This window comes from Trachemys scripta, chromosome 10 (genome assembly GCF_013100865.1).
Source record: "Trachemys scripta elegans isolate TJP31775 chromosome 10, CAS_Tse_1.0, whole genome shotgun sequence".
Lineage (NCBI taxonomy): Eukaryota > Metazoa > Chordata > Testudines > Emydidae > Trachemys > Trachemys scripta.
Genome location: NC_048307.1, coordinates 22,625,898 through 22,651,464, shown reverse-complemented (window position 1 = coordinate 22,651,464; position 25,567 = coordinate 22,625,898). Strand labels below are relative to the sequence as shown.

The 25,567-nt window shown below is 42.9% G+C and overlaps 1 protein-coding gene across 3 annotated transcripts; it reads right to left on the bottom strand.

Annotated features, from left to right (window-relative positions):
• Positions 1 to 826: 826 nt before the first annotated feature.
• On the bottom strand, positions 827 to 21,828 carry LITAF (lipopolysaccharide induced TNF factor). 3 transcript variants are annotated; one of them, XM_034783516.1, is made up of 6 exons: positions 21,677 to 21,828; positions 8,384 to 8,522; positions 6,053 to 6,279; positions 3,008 to 3,216; positions 2,444 to 2,600; positions 827 to 1,834 (listed from the first exon to the last, which is right to left on the bottom strand). In XM_034783516.1, the coding sequence occupies exons 4-6, from the start codon at positions 3,198 to 3,200 to the stop codon at positions 1,726 to 1,728; spliced, it is 459 nt and encodes a 152-aa protein (XP_034639407.1). In that variant the 5' UTR covers positions 3,201 to 3,216; positions 6,053 to 6,279; positions 8,384 to 8,522; positions 21,677 to 21,828; the 3' UTR covers positions 827 to 1,725. The 3 variants fall into 3 exon arrangements, with proteins under 3 accessions (XP_034639407.1, XP_034639406.1, XP_034639408.1); XM_034783515.1 differs by lacking the exon at positions 6,053 to 6,279; XM_034783517.1 differs by lacking the exons at positions 6,053 to 6,279; positions 8,384 to 8,522.
• Between the last annotated feature and the right edge of the window lie 3,739 nt (positions 21,829 to 25,567).

Genomic DNA, 25,567 nt, shown 5'->3' with positions numbered 1-25,567 from the left:
AGGCAGAGAGTGTAAAGTACATAAGATAGTTTCAGCTCTAACTCCATTATTCTGTTGCCAGTTAGCTGCTACTATGGTAAATTCTTGTGGTGCAGCTAAATATCAGACCTGAAACTTTTTCTAAATATAGAAGTTCTTAAAACCACTTGCAAATTGAACCACAAAAAGCATAATCAGTTTAGAAAAATAAAGAAATAAAAGTCAGCTATGTATCTGTAGTACAATAGCAACTGCACTTCAATGTTAAAAGTTGTAAGGTTTTTGGGAAAAAGTTACCTCTATTCTAAATATTTAGAGAGACTTTTTTTTTTTTAAAGAATTATAGTTGCAATATTTATTGTTTACATGGGTTAATACAACTTTACAATCATAGCTCATATTTAAACTCAACTTCTAATGTTGCTTTTTTACACAGACCTCATTCAACCAAATCACAGCAAACACATTTGAACCTTCAGTGGTGGAATCATGCTCTACTTGACACAAGGAGCAGTGTTAGGCTGTAGTTTCTATCAGACAGTTCTACCCCAATCATGAGAAGTACTTCAACCTTCAGATACTCAAACCTCAATTCCTGTGATCAGTCTCTGGAAATTCTACCCATATTTCATTTTGGAAACTTCTCTTTCATTTGAAATATCACTATACAAGTCATCCAACTAGCACTCACTCAGTGAAACTCCTTAACAAAAGAAGTTACCTTCTTAATGAAAAGATGTGATCAGATTACACCAATAGCAAGTAAAAAGTTATTTTGTTTTGATTTTTTTTAAAACATTTATGCAGATGGAATCCAAGCTTTATAAAATTAAAGGCCTGAGGGTGGGTTTTTTTGTTTTTTTAAGGATTTACCATTTGGCTCATGTAATTATATTATAGGAAAGACAACACTGATAGAGCCATGGCTCTATCAGCATTTCCATTAGAAAGCTATTTTCACAGATTTAGAACTCAGCAGTAAAAAAAAAAAAAAAAAAAAAAAAAAAAAAATACACATACATATATTTATAAAAAAATCCTGCACAAAAAAACCACTCTGTGCAGTGTTAAAGGTCTGACTGAACTCACAAACAGCAAGGAAACTGGGAGACCATGTTGAGAAGCCATCCAACATGGTAGCCTGAGTGGGCTGGATTTGGTAAAGCAGCCTAAGGGAAAAGCCAAACTTCAGGCTATTTTTGGTTCTGTTTCTTTTAAAGGCAATATTTAAAAACAAATTTAAAGTGAATTTTAGTGCATGTAAAAGGTATCAGACTGACTACACTGGAGACCAGAAGTCCTTTTTAGCCACAGAATAGGACCATCACAGGCAGTCCCCTGCCAACCTCCTTCAATACTTTTCCAGAGGCATCACTTCTAGGCGTAAGAAGGTAAGTTTGCCTGCGTGCAAGTTCAGACCTTGGTCTCTGTGACACAGGTGCCAATCCACACGGGGAGCTTTCTAATATTAACCGGACCCACACCATCAGCTATTTTGCATAAACCATAGAGGGACAACATTTGGTCACTACCAGCTTGACTAAGTGGCCTGTGAAGTGACAGACTATAGATCCCCTTACCAATCCTGAGTCCCCCTAAGCAGATTCTTACTATTAAAACAACAGTGAGATAAATCTTGATCCATTCGCAATGACAATGCACAGAGATCTTCATGAAGTTCAGAAAAAGCTTGAAAAGGTGCTGAACGATTTTGGACATCCATCTTCACTCAATATTTGATATCGCCTACAAACGCTTGTAGGTACCAAGGAGGGCTTGGCAGCTTGGACAATAGTGATCCACATCCTGGAGGGCATCAATACAGAAGGGAATGAAACAGCAACCAGCTACGCACCTGCAAAGATAAAACAGCATCCTTCGTTCTGCCTTCAATACATGGCAAGTAACATTCTTCCATGTACAGTAGCTGCCAAACTGAAAATGGGATAGTGCAGCGCTAGGTAGAGCAATGCAGAGTTTGGCACTGTACTTCATTCTGTTTTTTAAGCAGGGCTTGTGAACCCTGCAGGGGTTGCATAGGTGAGTCACTGAGACCCTGAGGTGTCCCATTCACAGGAAGAGTAGCTAACCAAACCCAGCAGGTATGGAAAGACCATAAATCTACTGAAGCTGCTGACAGTTATGCCCAGGATTTTCTCTTCCTTCGTGTTAAAGGTCAAAGGGATTCTGAATGATTGCTCAGAGTGGGAGGGGGTTTTTTACATACATTCAGTGGAAACTTAACTCTGCATTATTAGCTTGTTTAAAAGGTTTTATGTTCAGATTTTAATAAAAACAAGACTGGGAGTTTCCTTCTCAGGCCAAGGGAGGGTAATGAAAGAGCCCCAGCAGGAGTAGACTCCACCCCTTTCTGAGATCAGCTCCCCAGCCATTTTTTGAGCGATGGAAATGACATGCGTGGAGAGAATCACAAATTAGAGCATTACATGTTATATCAACATACCCCAGCAGGCAGAGGCTGCCACATGACAGCCAGGTCAGTGCTCCTGAAGTGTGCGAGAGACGTGTCACTATCATCTTGTTACAGGAGGGGCAGCACATCTGAACTGGGCGATCATAAAATGTTACTGGCTGCTGCACGTACACAGTCTGAACTGTAACTGAGCAAACAAAGAGAAAGGCTCTGTTTACCACAGTGTTAAAAAAAGAGAAAATTTCATGTCTAAACCAAAACACTGTGCATTAAAATACACTCAGCGCTGAGGGCACTATGAATTACAAGATACAAGGAAACCACACTGCTGCAATCAACGGAACAGTATCTTGTGATTTAGAAATAAACCTGGCTTCTAAGCAGTAGAAAGTCAGATGAGATAGTTATAAGTGATATCTTGAAAACATGCGAGATCCACTATGTACATTACATGGAACTAGAAGTGAGACAAAAGTCTTGTGGCTAAGGAGGAATATCTCTGCATCATGATTGCTACATGCCTGTATGGCATCTTGATTAGGGCCCCAAGGGGAAACTACAGATATAAAACACTGAACAGTATTTCAGACTTACTTGGATTAGAAGCTGGAACAGGTTGTGAAGGATACGGAGGAGGATTCATACTCTTCATGTTCGGTCCATACCCAGATTCCGGGGCAGGGTAAGGAGGGTAAGTGTTTATTCCTGTTGTCTCTTCATATGTAGGGGGTGCTGATGGGATTGGGTAGCCACTGGGAGCTGGCAGATGGGATGCTGGAGCAGACATTGTGTCTAAAACAAAACTGGAAAACAGACAATGTACAAGCTGTTCAGGGAATAAAAGTTTCAGTACAGGGTACATTCAGATAACAAGTAAGAAGGTGGCTGGCTGGCAGACAAACATTTTATTCAGAGTAATAAATCTGAGCAGGGTTTTTTGTTTGTCTTATTTTTAAAGATTTAAAAATTATTCTTTAGAGATTTTTTTTATACAGTGCCTCTCCTCATCCTAAAAAAACTATTTCTAGAATAATTTTACAGTTTTTCCCAGCCTTCCTTCTTTTTTAATTGAAGATGCTGTAAGAGGCAGATCCAGCATTTTTACTAACATAGCAGGCTAGCAACCTGTCCCCTCCACCTCCTGTAATTTCTCTTATTTGGAGCTCAAATCCTCCAGGTGCTACATGCCATCAACCAACCACCCAGGACATGCTTAGCACACTGGATTCAACTCAACCCCAGTGCTGCGTCATTAAAATCACATTTAAAATCTGATCCTTAACCTTTCAAGGGTTTTCAATTTTACCACACTTGCTGTTTGCCAAAACAAAGCGTTTTTACACTCAACCCAAGAGATGGAGATAAGTTTTGTACTGAAAACAATGATTAAATTGTCATAAAAATAAACTTATGACATCAATGTGGAATTATTTCCCTGTACACACACACACACACACACACACACACTTCTTTTCATGCTGGCCCTGCAGGAGGGGCACTCTATGGAGTGTAGAATGGGGGGCTCTGTAAGGGATGATACTATGGTGGCGGGAGAGAGGACTTATGGGATGTGGCGCTCTACAGGGGCGGTACCGGGGTCTCCTAGGAGCCTTGCTGGCAGTGACACCAAGGCGGCTGTACCAGGCACTGCCACGGGCAGAGGCACCCCTAGCTGGGACAGGCGCAGCCCTGGGCGGTTTCGAGACTCTTGAGGATGGGGCCATAGGAGATTGGGAGGGGATTGGGCGCGTTGCTACATGTGGGGAGGGGGAGGGCGGTTCCTGATCCCAGAGACAGTGCAGTGAAGTCGTGCCTGTGCAGTGGGGCTCTGCAGGCTGGAAGATGGTGCTCATGAAGGGACTTGAGAGTCAGGGGCTGGGGAGCGCTAGGCAGGCGGAGCAGGGCAAGCCCCTGACATCACTGCCTGGCAGGAAATCGAGGGCTGGATAAAAACATCTGACGGGCCATAAGCGGCCCGTAGTTTGCACACCCCGATATAGACCTTATAGCAGCACAGCCGCAACTGTAAGGCTTCTTGTGTGGCCGCTTCATGCAGTCCTGCCAGCATAATTAAGCCACCTTCAGCAAGCAGCGGTAGCTATGTCGGTGGGAGATGCTCTCCCACCAACATAGTGCTGTCCACACTGGCCCTTTTGCCGGTGAAACATGTATGGGTGGGGGGGGGGGGAGAGGGAGGTAGTTTCCTCCACATCCCTAACCGATAAACAGTTTAGCCAATGAAAAGGCTTTGTCTACCCTAGCACAAGTTTTAAGAGTCCCTCTTCTCCTCCCAAAGATTTCTGAAGACTCGTCTATTAGATCAAACATCCCAGCTATGACAGCCTTCTAGTTTATACTTGTTCCAAGTCACTGTCTACACTGAAGCACTGCAGCTGTGGCACTGTAGTAATTTAAGTTTAGCCATAGGCAAGTTGCATAACACTTAAATTTGATTTCAAGAAGTGGAAAGAATGATCACCCTCTCTGGTAATGTGTCATGAGAGACAGGGCTTTGTACCATCTGTGTGTGGCCAAGGATTTTTCCATTGCCTGCCCAATATTTGTGTGGACAAAATATTTTTCATTCGGCTCTATCAAGCTATAATTTAAGAATTTTACAATTGTGTTAGGGGGGGGGGGGGTGTAAAAAGTTTTATATGGACCACTTCAAAAGTCGACAATTTCTAGGCCTTCTGAATAAATTAAGGCCCCAATCCACAACAAGCTCCCTGTGCCCACACGGAGCTCACTGCTAGATTAGGGCCTAAAACTATTTGAAAGCCCAATGGCCTCATACAACTGACTGCTGCTAAGAGACTTTCCTACCTCTGAAATTGGTGAGTCAGATAATCAGATGTTAACCAGGGGGAGGGGGGGGGGGGGGGAAGGAAATCGATAAAGTAGCTGACATTAATACAAACCATGATTAGATGCTAATTAGAACTCTGAGCTCGTGGCAACAATTTCAACAGCACTTTTTCAATATTCCATTTTAGCTCAAACTAGATTGGGCTGTCACATGGATTACTGATACAGTCTACCAGTGCTCAGCACTACTTAGACATTGCATGCAAGTTCAAGGACATCAGTGACATGTAAAGATCTTTTTTTTATTTTCCCTTTTTTCTTAAAGGCTAGCAAGGCCTCAAGCAACTGCACATACTTTAAATGCTTCAAAATCCAGAAGTGGGAGCAGTAGCTTGATTGTGAGAAATGAGGATGAAGGTAAGTGGGAGTGCGTAGGAAGGATAGGGGAGAGGTATTAACTAACTGCTGTTCAAAAAATCAAGCCAACTCAAACCATGTTAAAATCAGATCCTATATAACCCTGCTGAATTAGAACAACATTTTAAGAGCTACACCTCTACCTCGACATAACGCTGTCCTTGGGAGCCAAAAAATCTTACCGTGTTATATCGAACTTGCTTTGATTCACCGGAGTGCGCAGCCCCGCCCCCCCGGAGCACTGCTTTACCGCGTTATATCTGAATTTGTGTTATGTTGTGTCGCGTTATATCGGGGTAGAGGTGTATTTATATTTTGCGGAGAAGCTCATTATCTAAAAAGAGCATACAAAGAGTCTCTCTGGAGAGAAGAAAAATCAACACCAGTTTTGGACTGAACAAACCCTTAACTCACTTTGTGGGTTAAGTTGAACAGGAACAAGACCCCCTTATTCCAGAATAAGTGTTCTTATATGGAGTTTCTCAGGAACCGCTCTTCCTTCATTTGTAAATGTGCGTCAATGCCACTTAAGTGTTATGTTCTTATTCTGTTTATTGTTGCCCATTACTGGGGCTTGAGGTACATAAACAGAAGCTGCTCTTCCTGCTTGAGTCTTTCAGGAGTCTTGTCTATATTCGAAGCTGGATTAAAGTTTAAAAATGCTTTGGTTTAAAAGAACAATGTAGTAAAAAACTGGTGAAAAACCCTGACTGCGCACTCAATTAGATTCAAACCTTGTAGCAACTGGGCTTCATTTTTTAAAAAAGTGTCCACACACTGTTGCGAACAATGTTGCAGTGGTTTTAACAACAGATTTAATTAAACAATGACAAAAAGCCACACATCTTTAGTTAAACCAATGCATTTTTTAATGCTTGCCTACTGCAACAAAAATAAATTTCAAGGTAGTAAATATTGATATGAATAAAGTTTGAAGGGACAGACTATAAAAAGAACAAAAATCTCATAGCCTCAAGATAAGCATACATTTCTTGGGGTTTATTCATTAAGCTTGACTTAGATGAAAGCTGGACATTAGGATTTTTCTCTATTGTTGCTGTTCACCAGTTCACATGGCCTCATATCAGTAAAAGCATGCCCAGTTTTACATGGATGTGGTATAACATGTCATAACATGTCTTTAGTAGGTCAGGTAGGTGCAAATGAGAAATCTAGAAGCCCATACATTCCTCAGATGAAGTAATATAGGGATTTTTTTTTTTAATTAAGTGGATCAGGTTTGTAAGAGATTTGATATCACCAACCTCAAGATAAAAATATATGGTGAACAAGCAAATTAAAATATCCTGATTGTGGATACTCTATACAGCTTCCCTTTCTTGTATCATAGCACCTAGAGGCTCCAAGCCATGGACCTTGATTCAACAAACTCTGGTTCCAGGTGCTTAGTTAGTGACTGCCACCAGCTCTGTGGTTTGACTTTCTTTAAAAGATCAGCAGCAATCATGTACTGCTTAATACTTTATTTAAATTGTAATAGATTATAGCACACCATATAGGGTGAGAGAAATATTTACACTGGCAAAGTTTATGAGGGGGAGAGCAAAAAGGAAAGGGAAGAAGAATTAGAGATACAGGTGTATATCTGAAAGAAATGGCACAACAACTAACAGAAATCAAAGAGGATAGATAGATAGATACTCAGCAGGAAGACAATGAGAGTAAGTTGCGGGGAGGGAGGAGGAGGAGGAAGGGAGGGAGCAGCCATTACCACAAAGCACAGAAGTTCAAGTACCTATGCTCCATAGTACACAATAATGGTGAACTCAATGACAAACTTATGAACAGAAGAAGAAAGGCATGGACTAAATGGAGAGAAGTGGTAGAAGAATGCCTATTAAACTGAAAAGATTTACAAGACAGTAATTAGGCCTGCTCTTTGGTATGACTGAATACTGGGCACTGAGAAAGAGACAGGATCAGATCTGGAAATGTTAAGACAGATGCCTAAGGTTACAAGGAGGGACCATGTTCAGAACAAACATTAGGGGAAGTGTGAAGGTGGTACCAATTATAGAAAAGCTGAGGGAATCCAGGGTTAGATGGTTCGGGCATGTGAAAAGACAAAGAATAAATAGAAAACAGGCTGTTACATTGAGAAGAGAAGGGTTGGAAGACCTAAAACTAGATGGATGGATGTCATTCGAAAGGATTTGATCTGCTGCAGAGATTCTGAGGAACAGACTAGAATGGAGAAGAACTCAAAAGAGAGATGACCCTATGTGGATTGGATTAATGTTAGAAGAACAAATTACACTAAGATTATGCATTAACATAGGTTTATATTTTTAAAATCTATTTGAAATCATGACAATCTATTTAGTTTAAATAAGGATATTTTATATAAAAAGATTAATTTTTATGCCCCGATAGATGTCCCAATGTTTTACTTAGGTTTCCACTCATTCATCCAAAACATTTTACATTATATACCATAGCTTATCTTGGAACTCAACATGCTTTTACTACTATTTATATATAACACATCACAGACATTCACCCACTTGTGGAGTGAATGGCAACAGTAAAAACATTGCCCAAGTTTGGAAAGGAGAAGATATTTTGGCCAGAAACACCACAGCAAGCCCCGATTTAGAAGTCCCAGGAGATCTTAAGCATCATTCAGAGCAGGCAGGACTTGAGTTTCTAGCAGCATTTTAATGGACTGAGAGTTGGGATATATGAAGTGAGGCATTCATTTAATTCAAAGAGAAATTAGCTTACCTGAAAGAAATAAGCAGGCTCAGTGATGAATGGGTGGCAAAGGTAGAAATAGAACTGGGAGTCCTGTCTCCAAGTCCTCAAAAAAAGCTCTTTCCATATAATGATTCAGATAGCCAAAGTGGTGGTGAAAGGCAATAGACTATATAAATGGTAAAGGATAAAGGAGACAGTAGAAAGGTATCAGTTTAGCACAGTGCCCCACAGAGCTATTTTTAAGTTGTGTATGCAAATTAAGCTATATTAAAATGATCCAAAACTAGAATATACAAAAATATTCTAACAGTAGAATACAGACTAAATGTAAGACTGGATCTACTTTCGCACTAATGCAAGACAGTTCCCTTCCACTTTAATACATTTTATACACATATGCCCTTAAATCAGTGGCACAAAATAATGGACAAACTGTAGCTCCTTTGTGCAGGCTATCACTTCTCCTCAGCTTCCAATCTATGGAACCATGGGTAGGAGGCAAGGGCCAAAGGTCAAATAGTCTGCTGTCCCCCTCCCCCACCCCCCCGGCCACAGTGCCACTGACTCACTGACTCACTGCACCCAAGTATGCTGTGGTACTTGGTGGAGATGAATTACTGAGTGCTCTGAGGAGAGTTAGTAGGGCAGCATAAAATCCACCTACCCCAACTTTTCTTGTTAATTGTATTTAAGGAATCATAACTACTCCCTGCTGCCCTGGCTCTCCAGCCCTGCCCATTTTCCCCCAGGCCCAGATCCCTCTATGCCTTTGGGAGAGTGAAAAGATTGTTTATGGGGAGGAGGCAGCATCCCTTTAAGTCTTTCCACCCAGACAGGCTCCCACTACAGATGTGTTTCTCTGCACACCACAAAAGTCACTGAACTGAGGGGGTAGGCAAGGCTGTTAAACCACAACACTGATGAGTAGCTCCACTCAAACTAAAACTAACACTTATTCCGATTAGCTACTACATTAAATATAAACAACTGAATGCCAACTGACAAATCCTACTCTAGGGAGTGACACACAAAGATACTCCTCTCCCATGACGAGTATGAAATGGAGGTTGTGAAACTTTCATAACCATACTCAAGCCTGGTGACGATACATCTGTGGGTGGGAACAGTTTGAAACAATTCAAAACCAGACATATCCTGAGTAGTTATGATTCTCCTTCCCGCTAAATAAGATGGTACTTTCAGATGAGTTTAGGTTGGAGGTTTGAGTTCATGCAAGCCCAGAATCTCCAAGCAAGTTCCCAGGATATAAATCCATGCAATCTGAAACCAAGAACAGGGTTCAAATTCACATCCTAACCTGAAACTGCTGACTTTAACAAGCGAGAGCTTCTGCTGGCCACACCTCACAGAAATGTGAGACACCTTGTTACACAATCTAGTTGTCTAGCTATTGGAGATATTAAAACCTTTAGGGGAAAATTATCCCCAAAGAGCCATAACTTATTAACTAAGGATTTATTGCTGAAGTCCAGATTCTTGCAGCATTTCCATCAGACCCAGTTTATCAAGGATTTACAACAGATACAAAAAGAAGAACAGGAGTACTTGTGGCACCTTAGAGACTAACAAATTTATTAGAGCACTTCTTCGGAAGTGGGCTGTAGTCCACGAAAGCTTATGCTCTAATAAATTTGTTAGTCTCTAAGGTGCCACAAGTACTCCTGTTCTTCTTTTTGCGGATACAGACTAACACGGCTGTTACTCTGAAACAGATACAAAAAGTCTTCAGGATAAAACTTGACTTGGTAACTATGAGTTGGCTGAAAGGCACCTGTGCACAGTGGAGTGAAAGCACACACACACAGTATTTTTCAATCGTGTCAGTTTAACAATTAAAAAGCCCTCTGAATCCTCATTAAAGTGGAGACGAAGGCCTTGTCTACATAGTTTTTGTAACACTAACGACATGCATTTATCTTGATTAAGAAAAGGTGTGGGTTTTGTTTTTTTAAGTTGCTAACTTGAACTAGTTTTAAGTTGTAAAATCCTAGTGGAGACAAAGGAAAGGGTATTGGTCACTCAGGGAGAGAGGGAGGAAGAGATACACAACATGGATACAGTTTAAGTAGCACAGAAACCATAAAGACAAGGTCTAACATGTCTGAAACAATGGCTCTGCTGTAATCTATGCTCATCCCTAACATATAACATGGCCAGTTAATTCTAACATTAGCCTGTGGCCTTGTCTTCACTAAAAAGCCCGGTGGTAGACTGGTTTTTACCAGGACCTGCTAACACACATGAAGACTACAAACTGCCTTGTCTACACTTGGGCTTAGTCCCACATGGCTACATGTACATCAGTCAAGGGTGTGGGGGAACCACCTCCCTACACACACACATACCCCAGACCAACATAGTTATGCCAACCTAACCCCCCAGTGTGGACACAGCTATGTTGACATAGCTACACTGATGGAATGCTTATCTTTCTTTGGGGAAGCAGTGTTCCTACGCTGACAGAAAACCCCTTTTCTTGGTGTAGGCTGTGCTTACTCTACAGGATTGTGCCCACATAGCCATGCCAGTATGGTCTCCGTAGTGTACACACGGCCTAAGATTTTACTATGTATTAGTAACCAGGTTAGCCAACACATGGTAAAGAAACTTTCCTTATGTAGATGCACACTGCAGCTTACCAGGGCTTTTTAATCATGTTTAGCTGAATTGACAGAGCCAGTCTCACTGGGAAAAGAAAAAAAAAAAATGCACCCTTTATCATCTGCGAAGATAGGACTCAAATGTGTACTGTGGGAAGCCAGCAGCAAAGAGAGGAAGAAAGGAATCAGGAAGTGCAAAGGTACATACAAATATTGATTGTAGTAACCGCCAAAAGCTGAAAGAGACAGGCTTAGTTTCAGGACGGGGAGGAACAGGTCAGAAGTGGAAAGGAAGAACTGAGTCATTGACTTAACCTTTAATCCATAATTATTGGTTGGACTGGTTTCCCAATCTGGTTTCAGTCTGTATATATTTAAACAATTACATGGTTTACAATGATTCGATAACACAATTCAAGAGCTGGAAAGAGGAGAATACATTCTTTATGAAGAATTATTTGTTCATTAACTTTAAAAAAATAAACAAGTGGCTAAAGGATTTTTGTCAGATTACACCAATATTTATATTTTAGATGTCTTTTACATTTTAAAATATTAAAATTGAAGCAATCTTTAAAAAAAAGTCTCCATTATTTATGGGTTGGGGGTTGTTTGTGTTTTTACTTAAAAACAGCAACTAGTTACAGTATTTCATAGGGTGGAAGGGACCTCAGGAGGTCATCTAGTCCAACCTCTGCTCAAAGCAGGACCTAATCTCCAACTAAATCATCCCAGCCAGGGCTTTGTCAAGCCTGACCTTAAAAACCTCTAAGGAAGGAGATTCCACCACCTCCCCAGTGCTTCACCACCCTCCTAGTGAAAAAGTTTGTCCTAATATCCCACCTAAACCTCCCCCACTGCAACTTGAGACCATTACTCCTTGTTCTGTCATCTGGTACCACTGAGAACAGTCTAGATCCATCTTCTTTGGAACCCCCTTTCAGGTAGTTGAAAGCAGCTATCAAATCCCCCCTCATTCTTCTCTTCTGCAGACTAAACAATCCCGTTCCATCAGCCTCTCCTCATAAGTCATGTGCTCCACCCCACTAATCATTTTTGTTGCCCTTCACTGGACTCTTTCCACTTTTTCCACATCCTTCTTGTAGTGTGGGACCCCAAACTGGACACAGTACTCCAGATGAGGGCTCACCAATGCTGAATAGAGGGGAATGATCACATCCCTCAATCTGTCGGCAATGCTCCTACTAATACAACCCAAAATGTCGTTAGCCTTCTTGGCAACAAAGGCACACTGTTGACTCATATCCGGCTTCTCGTCCACTGTAACCCCTAGGTTCTTTTCTGCAGAACTGCTGCCTGGCCAGTCCCTAGTCTGTAGCAGTGCATAGGATTCTTCCGTCCTAAGTGAAGGACTCTGCACTTGTCCTTGTTGAACCTCATCAGATTTCTTTTGGACCAATCCTCTAATTTGTCTAGGTCCCTCTGTATCCTATCCCTACTCTCCAGCGTATCTACCACTCCTCCCAGGAGGAGTGCAATCCACACCATCCTCCAGATCATTAATGAAGATACTGAACAAAACTGGCCCCAGGACGGACCCTTGGGGCACTCCGCTTGATACCAGCTGCCAACTAGACATGGAGCCATTGATCACTACCCGTTGAGCCCGACAATCTAGCCAGCTTTCTATCCACCTTATAGTCTATTCATCCAGCCCAGACTTCTTTAACTTGTCATGAGACAATTTGTTTATAGACTATTTCACTTCCAGCTCTTGTACTAACACAATGCTACAATGTTTGGATGTAGATACTCCCCCTTGCTGTGTTTGCAAGCCAAACTAAAAATTGGTTTATAACGTTTTTTGGGGTTTTTTTAGTTCTGTCATATATTTTTAGAAAAATACATAAAGCTTAACGTACTAATTATCAATCTTGAAGGGGCACTGTCATAATCACCAACTACTGCTGTAATTACATTGGTAAGAGGAAAAATGCCAGCTTATTTTGTTGGCGTTATACCAGAGATGTACTGGACCATAGTGTGTAAAAGTTGATTTGACCAAAGATTACACTGCTATCAAAATATGGACGATTAAGAAAAAGGTAAAGCCTGTATTTCTTAAATCATTGGTCTCTGTGCATAAGAATATTTAGCCTCTGTTTGAGAGCAGACATGCAACTTGCTTTGTGTCTGTGCATAACTGGAGTGAAGCCTTTTACATGATCATAGGAGAATATCCTCCTAGCCTTGTTAATTTTGTTGTTGTTCTCAGGTATAGCAACACAGATCAGAGACTTGCTTGCTGCTGGTGGCAGGGAATAGAAAACAGCAACAAACTCTCTTCATGAAAAGACTAATTTTCATACACAGTTTCCCGCTCTCCCGTAATAAGGTCCAATTCAACATTCTGATTCTATTAAATTGTGTTTTATTACATTTCTTTTCTACAAACTGTCTTTGCTTCAAACTGACAGCTTTGCGGGGTTGTTCAGTTGGTTTTTTAAAACACTTCTCAGAAAGCAGTCAAAGAATGACCACACCTCCTTTACAGAAGTCTGTGCATTCCTCTTGTTAATCAAACATGCAGCTCAAAAGAAACTTAATACACACAGTCTAGCTTTTAAAGAGCAATGCTTGTAAACAAGCCAGTTCAAAAAACAAGTGACAAAAGCAAAATGAGGCATGCGCTTAATGTTGTGTCTTCTATATGGTTTGGAAAAGACAACATATTATGGCATTCAGGGAAAAGTAACAGGCACTTCAGCCGTACCTAGGATAGGCTGCCAATAGTCTGCCTGAAGTGTTCAGATCTGTTTAAGATTCTCCCATTAATGCAAGAGCAGAAGGTCAGACTAGTTGATCATGATGGACCCATCTAACTTTACAGTCTGTAAGTCTTTGAGCATAAAATGCTGCTTTTTCAGATTTCATAAAATAAGCGTTCTTCCCCTAAGGAAAGCTCTCATTTGAAAATCCATTAGAGCCAATGGTCCTCTGCTCCAGACCACTGTACTTGATTCAATATGGGCCAGCCATCCTGAAATTCCCACTCTGTACTTTAAGATTAAGCTGGTGCAATTTTAAAATCAGGGAAAGAAGATACTTTTGTTCATTAGGCTTCAAAAAAGTTCCTTTTATATATTTTAATATCCAGGCCCTCCTAGTGGACTTTTGCTTAAATGTTTTATTTGTTGCATCAAAAAAGGCAAGCCACAGACTCGAACTCCCCAGGAATGTGTGTCTTGCTGTGTATATCACACAGAAACTCAAGTACACATAATGGTGTAAAAGAATTTGGCCCATGCAGATCGTTGCACATTTGTTAAACAGGAAGGAAAGTTGTGGGAGGGACTGTTTTGTTTGTTTGTTTTGGGGGAGAGGGGGATTTCCCATCTAGGAAAAACACACCGCGAGAACACTGGTGGAATCTTTAAACTACACACACCTGGCCAGGAAGTCCTAACTGGAAGGAAACCGAAGCTGTGGCCAGGTGAACTTTACTAGAAGGAAACAACAAGGCATTGTGAATGAGTCAGAAATAACTAATGTAGAATTTTCCCCACAGGAACCGTAAGCAGTGAAGATAATCTCTTAGTAAAATGGAGGTGAGGAACACAAACTCCAAAATACAAAGCCCAAACAAACCAGGGAGGGGGCATATATATGTTTAAACACTATGGCCTGATTCACCTTACACCAACACTGGTGTAAATTAAGATTTACTTGAAGTCAATTGAGTTGCACTAGCATAAAAGTTTGGTGTGCTAGGAAAATCCACCCTTTAGATTTAGTGGGTCCAGTTCTCCTGTCACTTGCATTAGTTAGGAATCACACATGCTGCACAAGTGGGATGGAGAGTAGCCTGATCTGGCCAGCTGAGAATTCCCCCGGGGAAGCTCTCTGGTGGGGCAGAGCCAGTGTCGTTGGCCCAGTCACCACCCCCTCACTTATTCTCAGTATAGCCAGAGCTGATAGCATTTTGACTGAACTCAGCTAGTACAAAGGCATAAGATCCATTGCCAGCTAGCATAAGTTTAGTACCTCCCAGACTACTCTAATCTATACCAGGGCAGTGTAAATTGGCCCTGATAATCCAGAAGCTGTGCTGTCTATTAGCCAATTACATTAGTAAGGGGGCACACATGGAAACATGACACAGTGGAGATTCTGGGCCAGTGCATGGATGCCAAGAGGAAATACAATTTCACAACTGGACCTGACTTTTTCCAATATTTCACAAGAGGAAATACAAACAATATTCAGCATGACCTGATTTAATGTACACAACAACCATCAACCAATTACAAGCAAGGAGCTCTAAGTGAGACAGATACTAATACTTCACTTGATACTGGAATTAGTTTTTGATGTTTACATTTTCCTGAGCAAGAATCAAGCCCCTTCATATTAAATCTCCGGTTCCAAAATAGAAAGCAGACTAAGGCTTTGTAATATTCTCTCTGAAAGCTAAGGCAAGTGACTTCCCCGGGGATATTTTGAAAAGCAACGCTTCCACAAGCAACCGTCTTAAAGAGCAACATGATTTGGGACAAGTAATGAAGTCTGGGAAGCATTAATGGTCTGTATCAGACAACAACAATAAGTGTTACATGCTGCACCACAATCAGAAAAAGTTTTTGATTTTAAAATGATCTACTAGTATTCTGTCACCAGTTCAGACATCTTCATCCATGAGTTACTTTGCACTTAGAGAGGCTTTTTTACCAGAGGATCTCAAAATACTTTATCATTAAATCTCACAGCATTCACATATAGTAAATAAGTGACAGAGAGAGATCTTTGATCCACCACTGGCATGTAATGCAGCAATTTCACAGCATATGTCAACATTATCTTTGCTTTTGTCTACAATTTTAATCTTAATCCAATTGAAACAGCAGGGGAGAAATGTAGTCACCCAAATTGGAATTCAGCCAACACAAGTGATAAAAAACACCCTCTGAAAGTTACCATGGCATCTTTATATGTAAAAGGTCCTTGCCACTTGCTATTATTGTGTCATATGAAAAAGGGTCGTTTCCGCAGTTCATTGCCTGCTGGCACAACACTGGGACAGTGGGAGGATTTGCCACCTACTGTGCTACCACTACCACTTCCATAGGAAGTATGATCTTTGGAGGTCTCCCGGACAATTTGCTGATTCAGCACAACCCTGCTTGGCTCATAAGAGCTGACACTAACCTAGCACAGTTGGATTGAAGTTGGATTGAGTATGCAGAATGAAGTGTTAAATCGCGAACAACAATTTTGTGGAAGTTTCTTGTTTGTTTTAAATAAACCATTTGCTTTCTTCAAGCTTCTGGGGCAGGATTCAGGAGGAATTTAAAGTATTGCTTTAGTATTTTCCTTATGTCTACATACCCATTTCTGAAGCCAGATCTCCTCAATAAGTTAAAGATGTCTAAACATATTTTGGCACAGTGTAGAAAGAGTTGAGCAAATAAAAAATATTTCATGCTTAAAAGTTTGGCTTATGTTAGAGAAGCTCTCAAGTAATGCAAATTATGCCAATGGCTTGTCATGCAAATTTATCAGGCAATTATGGAACTCCACTCACTTCCAAGGATAAGAAATTCTCTAAAACATTCCTGATTATTTGCTCTTGTGGGAGAGTTCATCAAAATAGGAATGTTTAAGAGAAATTCTATATCTATCTGTCACAAGTTTGCTCCCTTAACTTGGTTATATTAACTTGGTTATACAGGATAATGTACCAAACTGCAGCAGTGAAAGAATGATAGTATGCCAAAAATACATCACTCAGGATGGCACCAGTAGTCAGTTTTCTTCTTTAAATCAACTGTGAGAGAAAGGCTTATTAAATAAAGTGGTTTTGTATTTGCTCCAGGTATGAATTTACAGTAGTGTCTTTTCTTAGAAATGCCACATGTGCCATCCTCAGGACACCAAATAAAACTTCAGATACAGCTGATGTTACAGTATCTACAGTGTAAGAACAGATATACAGTATTGGTTTCTGGTATTCCCCATCATCATGCTAGATGATGATGGTTCCTACTCCACAGAGCCCAATCTAAAGATTAATAGAAAAAGACTAATTAAATGAAAAATGACAAGCAAAGGGGCCAAGGTGATTGGACGTATCTCCATACTACTATGTTTTTGATAACGGAATGCGTGTTTTGTAGATTTTCCCCAATTGCCTACTAGAATTGAGTTGATTAAATAATAGCATGGTTGCAGGGTATCATGGCAGAAATGAGTCTGCATTCATATCCCGCCTGAAGGGAAGGCAGTAACTTCCAGACCAGTACAAGTAAGTACCGAGCCTGATCAACATTTAAAAGCTTAAGTCGGTATAAGTAGTGTGCTCAGGGGTGTAAAAAAATCCACACCTGAGTGCTGTAACTACACCAGCCTAACCGAAGCATAGATGCAAAACAGGTCAACAGAAGAATGCTTCCTTCAACCTAACTACCATTGCTCAGAAAGGCGGTGTTCCTACAGTGATGGAAAACCCCCTTCTATTGCTATAGTCTGCATCCACTCTACAGGGGCATAGCTATGGCACTGCAGCACCTGTAGACATGGCCTCAGAGTCTGTCCAAATCCTGGCCTACTGTTCTCTTCACCATAGAAGCAAAAAGTTCCCCTGATGACTAAAATGAAAAGCTGCACATTTACTGTACCTTTACCAGCTGTCCCCGATCACAGCTATTTTTACAACACAGTGGCACTAGTATTCTTGAGCCTGTAGCCATAATGCTCTAGGATTCCCAATTATTAAACAAAAAGGAGTGTATTTCTTTTCATGCTCTCAACTATCTGCAAGTACTGCAACCTTTCATTAATGGGGATTTTTTAAATAAAAGTTAACTTTATTAACAGCAACACTGGTGTCTTCCTGGACAAGAGAATAAAGCAGATAATCTCCCATAATCACTTTTAAAGATATCAATTTTAAAAAAGTTATATTCATACAGAATTAATCCAATAGGACCAAAAAATAACTTCTCTTAAGACCACTGGAATAAAGCATTTACTTGTACTTTTATTGTGTGAAATTCAGCTTCAGAAATAGAAGTGACTTTAAATTTGCTAAGAGACTGTTCTTATATACAATATGAAAAAAGATGTTAAAAAAAAGCTAATGAAAATAATTTCTACCCTTTAACAGATTCCAAAATACTAACTGGTAAAGAACATCCTACCAATATGGGTAGTTACTGGTTGCCCACACACATTCTCCTGTTGCTTTAACTGAACATCATATTTCTCACTTCTTGTGCCTAAGCTGTTTGGGGTTGCTGGCTCTGTTACAATAGCTGCCACATTTCAGGTAGTCATGCTGGTGTATTCTAGTAATGGGTGATAGTTTTCTTGTATGTGTATGGTAGTTCTATAAAGCATTTTGTGGTATTTACTGACAGTACATGCCATCTTTCACAGGCCTCACTTTTTTTCTGGCTTTTCAAGGCTATTTTGTTTTTGAAGTATAGATGATTTAAGCTATTTTGGTTTTGTCACTTCTCTCTGGTAACAGATAGTATCCAACATCACTCCTTATGTTATCAACTTTTTCCAGTTAATGCACAAGTTCCCATAACAGACCTATAAAAACATCAGCACTGCATAGTGTAAAATCTTCAAATACACCTCTACCCCGATAGAACACTGTCCTCGGGAGCCAAAAAAAAAAAAAAAAAAAATCTTACTGCGTTATAGGTAAAACCGCGTTATATCGAACTTGCTTTGATCTGCCGGAGTGCGCAGCCCCGCCCCCCCAGAGCGCTGCTTTACCACATTATATCCAAATTCGTGTTATATTGGGTCATGTTATATCGGGGTAGAGGTGTACATACAACGTGAAAGGCCAACGCTGTCACCAGTGGTGTACAATAGCATCTTGTTAATGTGTCTTCTTTTAGATGAAAAATTTTAAACTATGAGTAATCTGTTACTACATATATTTTCCATCAACCTGTACCTCAGAACCAAGGCAGACACTGCTTTGAGGGACAAAGAAAAAGAAATAAATCATCTGTACACTGGGTGGTAGGGTTGCTATCTTTTAGGTACAAAAAGCGGGGACATTACAGATTTCCTGGGACAGCTACCTCAAAAGGGGATGACCCTGGAAAACCTGGCTAGGGGCAACCCTCCTTGGTGAGCAAGAACCCAGAAGAGAATGTCTTAGGAAAAACAAGGAATTCTTCTCCTAAACCGACTTGTCCAATACAAACTGGGATCTCAAATCTGGTTGTCCTAGAAGAAAAATGACTGTCCTTCCCTCATGCTTAATATCCTGATATGATCTGCCTAGCACTTGTGTAGCAAAATATACCAGAACTGCTCCTCTGTCTCTTCTCCACTAATGAGCCCATGCTGTTGTTTGGAAAGTGCATTTGGCTAATTATGTGTGTGATCTAGCTACACAGCACAGCATGAGACACAACTGCTCCAAGGAAATGGAGACAAGAAGTCATTATTTTGACCCTATAGCAAGATTGCACTGGTACGCCACTGCACCCAGAATTTTTATGTGCAGGTCAGAAAGTAATTAAAGATATAATTTGTCCATACCAACTTTTTGGTTATCTGGACAATAAGATTTTTTCCTAGTTTACCATTTTCCTATTTTTTCATAGCAATTTTTAAAACTGAAGTAGTGCATATTCCTCAAAAGTTTATTGGAGAATAAAGGCTCTATCACGTATGGTGCCAAGAGTCTTCCAGAAGCTGATCAGGGATCCTAGGAAAGACGTTTTTTCAATTGACATAATGGGAATTATATTCTAGCTTCCATTTTTCTTCAATAATACTTCACAAGCAAAACATATTTTAAAGAAACGATTAATGCTCACCCTTGAATTTTTAAAAGAATTTTGTAACTGTTTCTTAAAACTGGCTCTGATATAGGCTGACAAGATTTAACATTAGATGTTGGAGTGACAGTGTCATTTTAAAATAAAAATATGGTACTAGGTCTTATGAAAAGGCACAGGTTTTGAGAAAATAGCTGAACATTTAAAAAACAATTTATATCTTATCTGGCAGAATTTGTGGTCGTGGCTACAGATCATTTGAGAATTCTTTGTAAACTACTAATTTTACTATCCAGCTAGACCACCTCCAAAACCTAGCTGGAGACAGATCCGGGTGGCACTCTATGTGCAAAGAGGCCACAACACTTTGGGATTTGCCAGGAGGATAAAGAATTTTAATATAATTGGCTAAGCGCTGAAGCTATTACTTTTGTCTACACATGGACACTCAGGAAAGTTAAGCAAAAATTAACTGAAGGAGTGAATTTAAAAATGCATTAGTTAATCTGCATTAAACTCCTGTGTAGATACGCTCATTCAGAAAAGTGATCTCAGTTCACTAATGAAAGTAAATTAAGGCCACTACACTTGTGAATGAAAACTTCCACCCAGGGGTTTCACGTGCTTTTGGTTCAGCTTTCCTGTATTACCCTGTGTAGATACGCCCTTTCACTTTTGATCATTTGTCACAGAGCGTTCCACTGCCATCAGTTTTAGGGACAAGGAAGTTAATTCAGCATAGAATAGGGTGTGAATTTCAGATGGGATCATTAATCCCAATTAATTCCCTAGGAATAGTTAATCCAGAGTAACTCTCAGTATATACAAAACCATAGAAGAGCTCATGTCAAAATTTCACTTGCCAGCATTAAATGTTTCCAACTAAACATTAAAAAGTTTTAAACAGATGCAGTAACTAAGTATTAAAATACTTCCCAAAAATATAGGCTTACAGCTCCAGAGCTAACAAATATAAAAATGAGGAAAAACAATTGAGTAATTCTGCAAAAGTACAAATCTATAGAAAATAGACACTTTGCAACTGCAGAAGCTACACTGGGCAAAGTGGGTTACTAAACATCCTGAAATTTTGGTTTCACTTCAGAGAAACATTTTTTTTAAAGTTCACAAATTCCAAGCAGCTCGATCCCAGTCTATGCCCCGGGAAGTCACACAATGGAAACACCATCCGACCAGCCCACTTTACTTGACTAGGGATGCAAGCAGCAGAAAAAGAACTGAACGGTTGCGTTGGATACAGTTGTACAGACCGACTCTTCCCCGTGTGCCCCTCTACTGCCTTACAGCTTATAGAGTCGCTTCTTCTTTACACTGGTGGGAAGAACTGAGCCGATTCCTCTAGAGATTTAAACCACCCCACTGAGGCAGCACAGAAAGCGGCTGGAAACGTGGCTAGGGAGCCCTGGGCCGCCTGTCAGAGCGGGCCCCGCTCGGGGGAGGAGTCACTGCCTGGCCGGGGAGCCCGGGGCCGGGACGTGGGGGAGGTGGGTGACTGCCTGGGTCGGTTTCGCGCAGTCCCACGTGGCTTAGGTTGTGCGCTGTGTCCAGCGGTCTCTGCGGGGGCAGCGAGGGCTAAAGGCGGGCGGGGGCGCGCACCCCGGGCCCCTCGTGGGAAGCAGAGAGAGAGCCGGGAGGCTGCGCCCAGCTCTGCCCCGGCTCGGAGCGTCCCTACAGCGGGACTCGCTACGGCCGATCTCTGAGCGGGCCCCAAACGGCCCCCTCAGCCAGGGGCGGCGAGAGCAGCTTGCGCCGGGCCCCTGTGCAATCCGAGCCCGGGACAGCCGGGCAGCCCCGATGGCCGCTCCCCCGCCCCCCATGGAGGAGTCCGAGGCAGCGCAGGACCCCGAGCAGCCGGTCCCGCAGGACTTGCCCCCCGCGCCCACACCCGCAGGCAGCGCCGCCCTTACCTCCTGCGCGGGGACTGGGGGCCGCCTGCTGCCCGGGCTGAGCTGGACCCGCTGCGCTCCCGGCCCGAGTTTGCGTCTTCCCTGCGCCTGGACTGGCGGAGACAAAGCTACACCCTCCCGGGCCGCTCCTCGCCCCCGCCCCTTCTTCCCGGCCCGGCCCGGCGCTCGCCTCCCCCGCCTCGCAGCTGGGGCGGGGAGCAGGGCTCCGGGGAGTTAATGAGCGGCCCCGCCCCAGCGAGTGACCCCCCCCTGCCTTGCCCTGTGCCCCCCAGCCCCCCGTCCGGACGTCCCCCCCCCCCCTTCAGCTTGGAACGAGCTCACCCTCTCAGGGCTCAATGGGCCACGTGAAAACCCCGCCCCATCTCCCCAAGCAGCCACACGTCGGCTCTGGGCTCGCCTAGGAGCCAGCCCAGAGCCCGTCCAGCTAACTTGACTTTGATCAACTATAATACATCTATCGCTAGCTGTTCTGTACAGACCACAAAAGCAGTCTGCTGTCCCGTCGCATGGCAAGTTAGGTGTTTGAGTGCCAGTGCCTTCGAGTTAGCAACCAGAAACAAAGGTAAAGGAGTATTGAAGGTAAGGAAAGGCTTTAAAAATATTAAGCTCCTGGAGAGTAAAAATTCAGGTTTCTGAAACACAAATTGTAACGGAACATACCATTCTAAACAAAGGAATTTGTCAGGAAAAAACCACCAACTCAACGCTATCAAGAGGACCTTGGAGTTGGAGTTCTTTGCAAATCAGCTTTTTTCTAAGCTTAGAAAGTCAAAACAACAAGATCTACAAATTACTGTATCAGCAGAACCAGCTATTAAGTTTTATATGCAAAACACAAAGATAATTTGAACAAGAGAAAAATTCCTTCTCCAATTTCTGTAATGTCTTACTTTTTAACAGGCGCAGTTATTCAGCAATAAACAATTCCCATCATCAGGCAAATGTAGGTAATTACGGAGTATCATTCCTGTAAAGGTTCCAATTGCTTTGTGCCGAAGAGGAACATTTTGATGCCTGGATGAAACAGCCTGGCATCGTTTTCTGCCTTCTTTCCATGTCCCCTTCTGTGAGGCACTAAAGATGAAAGTGAGCCAACAAAGGGAGATTCCCTACCCTTTAGAACAGCCACAGGCAAGGAGATAAAATTCCACAGTCAAATAAAAAAGTTTAATTTCTAGCATAATGGATGTGGCTAGAGAGAAATTGGGTGGTAGATAGTTGCAGTGTTTCTGAAAGAGAAACTGTCTACAACAAGTTTCAGAGTAGCAGCCGTGTTAGTCTGTATCCGCAAAAAGAACAGGAGTACTTGTGGCACCTTAGAGACTAACAAATTTATTAGAGCATAAGCTTTCGTGGACTACAGCCCACTTCTTCGGATGCATTATGCTCTAATAAAATTGTTAGTCTCTAAGGTGCCACAAGTACTCCTGTTCTTTTTGTCTACAACAAGATACTCGTTAACTAAAGTTATAAGACAAACCTCTAAAAAGCAAGCTGATTTTTAAACAACCACCAGGTAAGTAAGTAACGAAACTAAATGTTTGCAGCCTCTCTACAGTTACATCAGTTCCTTTTATTGTCCAATTCTGCAGCTCAATACATAACTTAATTCCTCTTTTTTCTTTGTCTTATGCAACTACTGTATATTCCAGGAAATAATGAGAGTCACAGGATACTCAGAAACAGATTAACAAATAATGAAAAGTCATTCGGTGTTGCTGCATTCTCCCAGTAGTGAAGCTTTTCTGTTTTTCACTGGTTGGGCAGGCATGAATCAGATATTTTCTTACTATAGGACCAAATGCCAAAAGGTACCGAGGACCTACGTGCCAGTGTCTTTTCAATAGGGTGACATTCCATTTTGGCCAGGACAGTCCCCTTTTAAAACCCTGTCCCAGGCATCATGATTTTTTTGGCAAACCTGGGCATTTGTCCCACTTACTCTTGCTAACTGATCATCAGCTGTCAAGAGCTAATGGAACAAATGCCCAGTTTTGCTAAAAAAGGTGGGGGCGTGCCCCGTCAGTGAGGTGCAGAGGGGGGCGAGAGTGAGTGGCAATGCCAGTCCAGCATAATGGGGCTCAGGCGACGCAGTGACGCCAGGCAGCTTGGGCCAGCGAGCGACTCGAGCCAGTTCCATTGTGTGGTAGAGGGTTCAGGCAAGCCCCATGTGGTGTCCCGTTTTCCCTTTGGGAAATATATGGTCACCCCACTTTTGGAATTGGGCCTAAAATAAGTGTCTCAAAACCTGCAACATTAGTTGTATTAGAGAAAGCCCCTGGACTTAATTTTTATAACCTTTTCTTTAGGGAACACTTCACACACTCCATGCTTTACATCTTCAAAATGCTGTACAAAAATTGACTAATTAGTTCTCACAATATCCATGGGAGGTAAGCAGCTAAGTTTCATTATTCCCATTTTTCTGAGGCAGAGGATTTAAGTTACTTGCATGCAGGGCTGGCTTTAGGCCAATTCGCCCGATTCCCCAGAATCGGGCCCTGCGCCTAAGAGGGCCTCGCGCACTCACCCCGGTGGCGGTCGTCTTTGGGGACCCCTCTCCCCTGGCCAGAGCGCCAGCCGGAGCACGGCAGCCCTGTGGCCCCGCAACCCTGGCCAGAGCACGGCAACCCCACGGCCCTGCTCTCCTCGCTGGAGCTCCAGCCGGAGCGCGGCAAGCAGAGCCGGCTTTAGGAAGTGCTGGGCCCGATTCAAACAGTTTTGACGGGGCCCCGGCAGGGATGACTGGAAAAAAAAAAAACCCACATAAAAAAACATGTGGGGCTTGTTCTCACCGGGTGGCACTCGTAGTCTTCGGCGGTTTGTCCTTCACTCGCTCCGGGTCTTTGGTGGCACTGAAGGACCTGCTGCCGAAGTGCTGCCGAAGACCCAGAGCGAGTGAAGGACCCGCCGCTGAAGTGCCGCCGAAGACCCGGAGCGCTGCCAGGTGAGTAAAAATTAAAAAGGAGCCTCTAGCCAGGGAAGGGATTCTCGGCCACTTGCCCTCACCCCGGCGGCCCTGCCACTGGGCACGGGGCCCTCTTAGGCGCGGGGCCCGATTCGGGGGAATTGGCCTAAAGCTGGCCCTGGCGGCAAGCCCCGTGGCCCAGCAACCCCGGCCAGAGCGCGGCAAGCCCCGCAGCCCTGCTCTCCTCGCTGGAGCTCCAGCCGGAGCGCGGCAAGCCCCGTGGCCCAGCAACCCCGGCCAGAGCGCGGCAAGCCCCGCAGCCCTGCTCTCCTCGCTGGAGCTCCAGCCGGAGCGCGGCAAGCCCCGTGGCCCCGTTCTCCCAGCTGGAGCTCCGGCCGGAGCGCGGCAAGCCCCGTGGACTGCGACCCCGGCCGGAGCGCGGCAAGTCCCGCGGCTCCGCACTCCCGGCCAGAGCGCAGCAGGCAGCCCCGCAGCTCCGTGACCTCAGTCGGACCGCCACAGCCCCACAACCCTGGCCGGACCACCGGCCGGAGTGTGGCAGGCAGCCCCGCAACCCCGGCCAGAGCGCGGCAGGCAGTCCCACAGCTCCGCGGCCCCAGCCGGACCGCCAGCCAGAGCGCGGCAAGTCCCGCGGCCCCCCAGCCAGCAATCCGAAGTGCCGCCCCAGAAATCAGGCACCACACTTGCTAAAGCCGGCCCTGCTTGCATGAGGCTTCAGTGCAAATCCATGGCAGAGCCAGGAGCAGAATTTTAGTAGACTGTAAGACTACTTTCATTCAAATAAGTGACAACACATCTTCTGAACAATAAACTTCTCTATCAGATTCTTCTGTTGAATTGCCTATAGTAGCTATACCATTCCAGGTTTTGCATTCATCAGACTAAGCAGATGCTGACTTTGATACACAAACACACACTTTGCTGCAGGTAAATGATATTGGTGATTCATACTCTACAAGACC

Coding starts and splice junctions, on each gene's coding strand:
- LITAF (XM_034783516.1), bottom strand. CDS start 3,200: ATGTCTGCTCCAGCATCCCATCTGCCAGCTCCCAGTGGCTACCCAATC. Junction 2,601..3,007: donor TGTTCCAGCTTCTAATCCAA/GTAAGTCTGAAA, acceptor TTGTTTGCTCAG/TTACAGTTCAGACTGTGTAC. Junction 1,835..2,443: donor GGCAGCCTCTGCCTGCTGGG/GTATGTTGATAT, acceptor TTATCTTTGCAG/GTGCGTAGCTGGTTGCTGTT.